Source organism: Apis dorsata, unplaced genomic scaffold (genome assembly GCF_000469605.1).
Source record: "Apis dorsata unplaced genomic scaffold, Apis dorsata 1.3 scaffold_27, whole genome shotgun sequence".
NCBI lineage: Eukaryota > Metazoa > Arthropoda > Insecta > Hymenoptera > Apidae > Apis > Apis dorsata.
Genome location: NW_006263329.1, coordinates 194,898 through 202,299, shown reverse-complemented (window position 1 = coordinate 202,299; position 7,402 = coordinate 194,898). Strand labels below are relative to the sequence as shown.

At 31.3% G+C, this 7,402-nt stretch overlaps 1 protein-coding gene across 1 annotated transcript in view; it reads left to right on the top strand.

The window, feature by feature from the left end:
* LOC102676127 overlaps positions 1 to 7,402 on the top strand; it is a 413,064-nt gene that overhangs the window by 383,095 nt on the left and 22,567 nt on the right. The window contains exon 20 of the mRNA XM_031510593.1: positions 2,226 to 2,347. Within this exon, the coding sequence (XP_031366453.1) occupies positions 2,226 to 2,347 (122 nt within the window). The remainder of the gene's footprint in view (positions 1 to 2,225; positions 2,348 to 7,402) is intronic.

Sequence of the window (7,402 nt, the reverse complement as noted above, 5' to 3'; positions counted from 1 at the left end):
AAAAAAAAAAAAGAAAAATTGAAATTTCTTGGAAACATAGTTTAAATTGATAATGAAAATATTTGTTTGATAAATAAAAAATTTGTAGGGATGAAAAAGAGTATGAATTTTAAACCTTCTCTTTCAATATTGTGAAATATTACTATCAAGTATCGATTTTTCAATATGTTAATAATTTAGATTCAAAAAAGAGATATTGAAGATTGCATTTTTGTTTCTTTTTATAATTAAAAAGCAGCATAATACAAAAGAAACATACGGAGAACATTAGGTGAAGCCATGGAATATTTTTCTTCTGCTTGAAATATATTGTTGCGTGCATCTTCTCAATAATTTTCGAGCATGCAGCTGACATTGATTAAAGTGGAGTTATAAATTTAACATTGACAGAAGTAATTTTCTAAATAATTACGTGAAAAATATAAAAAGAAGATACGTGTCAAACCTTCTTTTCCTTTTCGTTATTTATAGACTATTTCAAAAAACTCTGTGATCAAAATGGTGTACACTTGCTACTCCCTTCGTTACATTACATTTAAAAAGAATTTCAAATTATCATTATATCATTGAATTTATATACTATTTTATATTACTCACTTAATACAAATTTCCAATTTATCAATATTGCAAATTACATGCATATTTATATACATATATTAACATAAATAATCTCTTAATAAAAATTTGAATTAAAAAATGAAATAAAACTTTTTAAACTCCAATTTAGAAAAAATGTCAAACCTGTTATTTTTTATACATAATTGATCTTGTAACAAGAATATACATTATATTTTTCATTAATATTATCAAAATATACGATCCACAAATTGTATCTATTACAATTACATCCATATAATTCAAAAAAAAGCATTTCATTCATAAAAAGGAATTTTAGTTCGTTTCCAGAATCACACTCCAAAATACACTTTGATTAAACGATTCATTTCGATAATGGGATCGTTGATAACGTGGCAAACCGATGCAACCGAACGAGGAAATATTGTTTTAACGCACATCCTTTTCCATGCGACGGAACAATAATTTCTCGTACTCCCGTTTCGATTTCAAAATATTTAGGTTAAGAAGAACGAAACGACGATGTTTTCAGTCGATTGGCGAGGACGAAATATATTGACACGGAGAAGGGATCGACGCGATTCAATCTCATTGTTGGCTCGTTATAAATCCTGTACGTATAAACATTCGCGTTCAAATAACACGCAACGCGTATATACAAACGTATTTACAATACACGAGATGATTGTTATTCGCGTGATTAAAGCCTTGTGCCGGTTTTGCACAAGGCAAAAGCTGTGAAACGTTCTTAATTTAATTATCGAAAGGAGAAAAATGACGAAGGGATCATCGTATTTTGACATCGCGTGTCAAACGATGATGAGGATTGTGATTTGCGTTTTATATTTTCTTGGCAATCGATTATTCCTTGAGAAAAGTTTAGTATAATTAGTTGGAAAAGTGTTGAAAGGATATAATAACGTGTCAATTTTGAACCTTTGATGTCTAATTTTTATAATTTTTATATATATGTCAAATAGAAACATTCATTTGTTAGATAAAAAGAATAAAATTGTTATATAAAAAGAAAAAATATTCTATTTTTGTATAATTCGATAAAAATTATTTGTACATTTTTTTAAATTGTTATCACATCTTAAATAATGAGATACAATCTTTTTCACATACAGAATTGTGTATTATCTATCCCATAAAAATTATATATCAAGATTCAAAATTGACCATTTCCCACCACTCTTCTCGCGAAACTGAACTGCATGAATAAAATACAACTATTACAAAAGAATCTACACGATTCATATGTATTTAATCAAGACAAAATCCAACATCCCTTATTGCCCAAAGAAGACAAAGACCAATCAAGAATATATATTCTCCCGGTTACAATTTCCTTTATACATATATATGTATATATATACTATAGCGTTTGCAATTACACTTGAATATTTATCAAATCAATTCTCTCTGTCTGCCTTTACCCTGATGCACCCGAGATTTCCGTTTCCACTCTGAGAACAGTCCATAACATAGAAATCCTTCTTCGTGAAAGGACACGGTTTCTATCTTTCTCTGTCTCTCTATCTCTCTCTTTCTCTTTCCCTTTCTCTCTCATAGGTCTCTTGAGAATCGTCGACACGTCACGTGTCTCCGTTTAATTACGCAAAGTCATGTTTCGTTTGCGCTTACAGATCCCAATCAAGCTGCGAATAACAATCACGTGAACAGCGTGTCGGAGGGACTTCCGGAGTCCGGGGCGAAGACGTTTTACGAGAATTTGCCTTTCCACGGGATCCAATCACCGCCTAACAAGGTCAGTATCGAGAATCGATTTGTGCACGAGAATCTTAATTCATTGTTCGTTTTCGGCATGACGATCTTTCTTTCTTTCCTTCTTTTCTCTTTTCTCTTTATTTTTCTTCCGTTCTCTTGATCAACAATCGGCCATCTTGTTGGTAACGATGAGATGCAAATGTTTAATGGGATCATTTTTTATATTTTAGTAGTTTTTACTTAGCAGATGTATGGATTGAAAGTACTCTTTGATAGAGGCCATTCGAGGATTAAAGGATCTCGTAGCATTTTGAAATATTTTGATTTTTAGAGTTGAACATAGAATATTGGCCAAAGATAGCTTTTTATTAACGAGAGTTAAAGATTATTGATTCTTTGTATTATTATTAAGTTTCGTATCAAAAATACTGCTGGTGAGTTTATTCTGCTTTCATCTTATGGAAGAGAATAATTTAATTTCTTCTGACAATTATATTCCTATAACGCTATCTCTATGAGAAAATTTATTTGCATAAAATAAAATTTATTTTTGCATATTCGTAACACGAAAATTGTCAAACTTCGGTGAAATAAAACTGTGTTGGGAATACTTTTGCTTGCAAAAATTAAATTCAACAGTTTATAAAAAAAAAAAAAAGAAAAAAGAATAAGGTCAAGAAAGTTACCGTGAAATAAAAATTCAACAGGGATGCTCGAAAGATTCCAAGAGCAAGACAAACATTTTTATTCGCGCAAGGAATAAGAAAAGGAAAGGATAAATCTAATTCGGGGGGGAAAACTGGCAAAAACTGGCGTGATAGAAAAATAAATAGTAAAAAGGCGTGATAAAACTGGGTCAAGAAAGTTACGAGTAGAATTAAACAAGAAAAAAAAAAAAAATTCCAAGAATTGTACGCGGGTGTATTTACTCTTACAATCCGATTCGAGGACAAAAACCGGGGTAGAGGGGGGAGAGATACATGAAAAAAAGGGGGTCGAAAATATCAGGAACAACCGGCTATACTCGAGCGGTCCTCGACCGCGAAACGCGCGACCGAGGAAAGTCAGCGTGAAATAATCGCATTATAAAGGGCTGGAGTGGAGTGCTGACCCTCTTTCCCAAACCCTGGGAGAACACCGGAAACACAGAGCTCGGAAGGAAACGCGATGTACTGCACTTTGTGCCCGGAAGAGTGGCTTCGAGCATCGGAGAAATCGTTGGAAATTGTTCACCGTTACTGATTTTCAACTTATACCTCTACCCAATTGTCCCTCTTGCGGAAAAGATTGGAAGCAATTTCTGCTGTTGAAAGAACACCAAAAGATTCGATTGAAATTGTTGGACGCGAGAAATTTAGAATTGTATCTGATATTTAACTGGTGGAAGAGAAATCTGAGCAAAGATAAGTAATTTTAGTAGAAAGATTTTGATAAATTGTGTCATCACAATATTTTGAAGCTAATTAAATACACAGTAATTCGAATAGTATATTTTTATATATCATTAAATATAATTTTATTTTGTTTATTTTAGTAATGTACTTATTATTTGTCAAATAATAGAATAATATCACGGTGAATTATCGTTCTTCAGTCACAAACAAATGAAATTCTTATGAATCAATTGAAAATAATTTATTTATCGTTTATGCTTGGACAGAATATTTACTGTCGTATTTATTACTGGAAAATATTTTTGTTTGTCATTTCATGCTTCACGAAAGTTTTAAAGAAGCATTAACAACAGGAAGGAAATGAAATCGGTTTAATATCTCCCGTTTACGTAAATATCTTAAGACGCGGCATTAAAAAATTCCGCTCGTGTCCCGATAGGACCAATAATTAAAAACCGAGCATAGCCGGCATATCCTCCATTAAAGCGGAAAGAGCCAAGCGGAAGATTAAAACGGGGAATAATTCAGCGGAGTCGCCAGCAGAGGGCAATTTTAATATTGTAACGTGGTAACGTTCTGACCTTTCTCGATCCCCCCGAAACCCTTAAATTCCTCGCGTCGTTGCTCGTGTTAATACTTTAAACTGTCAACTCCGTGGCACGCAGTCGTTCACAACGAAAGTAAATCGACCAGCAACGTCCAAGGTAGATCGATTTCACGTTTATTAAATAATAAACTCGAACGAGGTGTCCGAACAAGCTAACGCCATCTGGAAACGTAGATATATATTTTAAGAATTCAGCTTATCGAAATATTGTTAAGGATATCCTAAAGAAGGAATAGAATATCAATACGTTAATTATGTGTTAAATTTTGAGAGAAAAAAATTCAATTTGTCCATTATAAAATTAATTAAAAAAGAAGTACAATCGGAAGAAGAAAAAAGTATTTGGATTATAAAATTAAGAATTGAGATTTTTATGTACTATAATTAGATTAAGATAGATTATTCATTCCAAAAAAAAGAAAAAAACCATCGCAAATTCGCATTAAGATTCGTGCAGATCAAGGACGAAGACAAAATCGCGCCAATGGTCTCCTCCACTCTTCGAGTCGTAAGTTCAGGGCGTCTGGTGCGACAAAGTGGTGGGGTTAATTCTCTTATTTAACCAAATGTCCCATTAATGGCCATATCGGAAGCACAGGAACGGTTCCTGTCCAAGGTAATTGAGCATGGGCAGGAGAGGAGGGCGCGAAGAGGCAAGAAGGCAGGAGGCAGTCGCCCCTTTGTCGAGTATCTTCTCGATCCCAGAAGCTTTTACTCGTTCGATGATTCCATATTTCATCAACCCGCTCGACCGTCCACGACAGATTAACGCGTAAATTATCGATCGGCGGTTACATCACAAATGTTTATTTATTTGAAAGCCAAGCAATACCCAGTTTTCCGACTTCGTGCTATGATAACGCTGATTATTATTTGCCTGGTCCAATTCGAACGCGATAATGAAATTGATGCGGGGTTATTTTGGGGAGGGAGAGGATAAAAATATTTAGGGAGAAGATTGAATATAAATACAGGGTGTTAATATGTTTGTCTAGGACATTTTTGGAGAATCGACAAATCGACGTGAAAATGTGTGTAAATAATTTATAATTTAATAAATAATCGATTTGAAAATAATTTTAGATATTTGTGTTTTTGGTTCGCTCTGGAATTGATCAGAAATCGTACGAATATGTTTACACTCTGTAATGTATTATGAAACGTAATTGGAAGAGTTTAAGGTAGTTTATTTTATCTAATTCAAATAGTTTTTATTCGGGTGAAGACATTTTGAAATTTTTTTCTTTTCAAATTAAGATTCAGATAAAATTTTCTATAGCTAGTTGGTTCTAATTCATTTTGGTTTGTTAAACTATTAATTTATATCTGACATTTCAAGTAGAAATAAAATAAATAAAATGAAAAGAATTAAAAAAGAAAATGATTTCATAAGATTTGATTATGAATCATTTATTCATGTTATTGAACACAAAATAAAAATTGTTTTCAAAAATTGCACAAAATAATAATATTCATAAATAAATAATAGGATTATTCATAATTTATTATATTTCATAGTTGAATTACAACATGCAAAAAATTAAGCAAATATTCGGAAGCAGCAATGTAGGTCACGTTGTGTCGGATGGAAATAAGTGATTTAATATTTGATAGAAAAAAAGAAGCAAAGAAAATATTCAAAGAATAAAATCACTCTCGTTAGACGAGAGATGAAAAATAGATAATCCGCATTTATCTACGCCTTCTCGAATATTTAATGGATTATAAAGGATTTGGGAATAAAAATCGTATCGAGATCTCGTGAGAGATGAAATGTTGAATTTTTCTCAATTCTTCGTTTGGATACAGCAATTCGTCCGACTTTCTTTTTCTTTTTCTTTTTCTTGAATTATGACACTATTTGCATGAAAGATTAAAACTTATTTTTTTTTCTATCCTTAACTTCTTAAGGAAATGTTATTTGTGAATTGTTATGATATCTTTTTAATTATATATTGTTAAAAAGCAAATTGGATGAAATATTTTTAACAAGTAAAGTATAAGGACACAATGTAATAAATAATTCATTTTTATCCTTGACAAATTTATCTCTGTCAAAGAATTAAATGATCCGATAAATTCAATAAATTTTATTTATTAAATTATCAATCATTTAAACACAAAATATAAATTATTATAAATGTAAAAATTGATGGAAAAATTATCCTCCAGAATATTCGTTACATTTAACGTTACAATCATATTTGTAACAAATAAAAAAAAAAAACGTTACATAAATAGATTATAAGAACGAATGATTAATACTATATTGTGTGTACAGAAAATATGAATGTCAGAGCAAATTAACATATGCTAATTACCTCGAACGAAACGTTTCTGTAATTTATTGTATTTAAACGACTACTTTGTAATTATAACCGGAACACCTATTCGATTTGTCATATTTAAAAGGTTTTATATTACGTGCTCGAATGTAATAATCTATGTATCTTTCGACACGGTCATATGAATTAGCAGTTTTAATGTAAAATCGATGGCATTTTAAAATCAAGCTGAAAGTCTTTCCTTTTTTTTTTAATTCCTCACGGCTCGAATCGTATTCGAAATTGATCATCTCAATCAATCACTACTCCGTTCAAAATTTCTACAAAATTCTACAAAATTTATTCAAATCGAGACAGTCGTGAAACTATATTTTCCACGTAACAATGTTGATTGTAGAATTTAAATGAGAATCAAAAATGATTATACATTATACAAAAATATAATATTCTTAAGGGTTAAGTTTATCCAAAATATTTAAAATTATACTAAAATCAGTATCTTTATTAAACAATTTCGTTAAATACTTTTTCAATATAAAATTTATTGCATGAAACATTGCAAACATTGTCAGTTTCGACAATGCAAATCATCCATTAATTGATTTTTTTTGATCGAAATTTATTCCAAAAGTGATTCAAGAATATTTTTTTCGACGACGAGAGAAAAATTCAGAAGGTATTCGTTTGGGAATTGTTGACGCCATTTTCTTCTGCCTGATGGCCCTTGGATTTCCTCTTACTCTTTGAGGGCTGATGCTCGATATGACGAAAAGCAAATTGAATTGGTCCGCTGGGAAGAGTTCATGCTC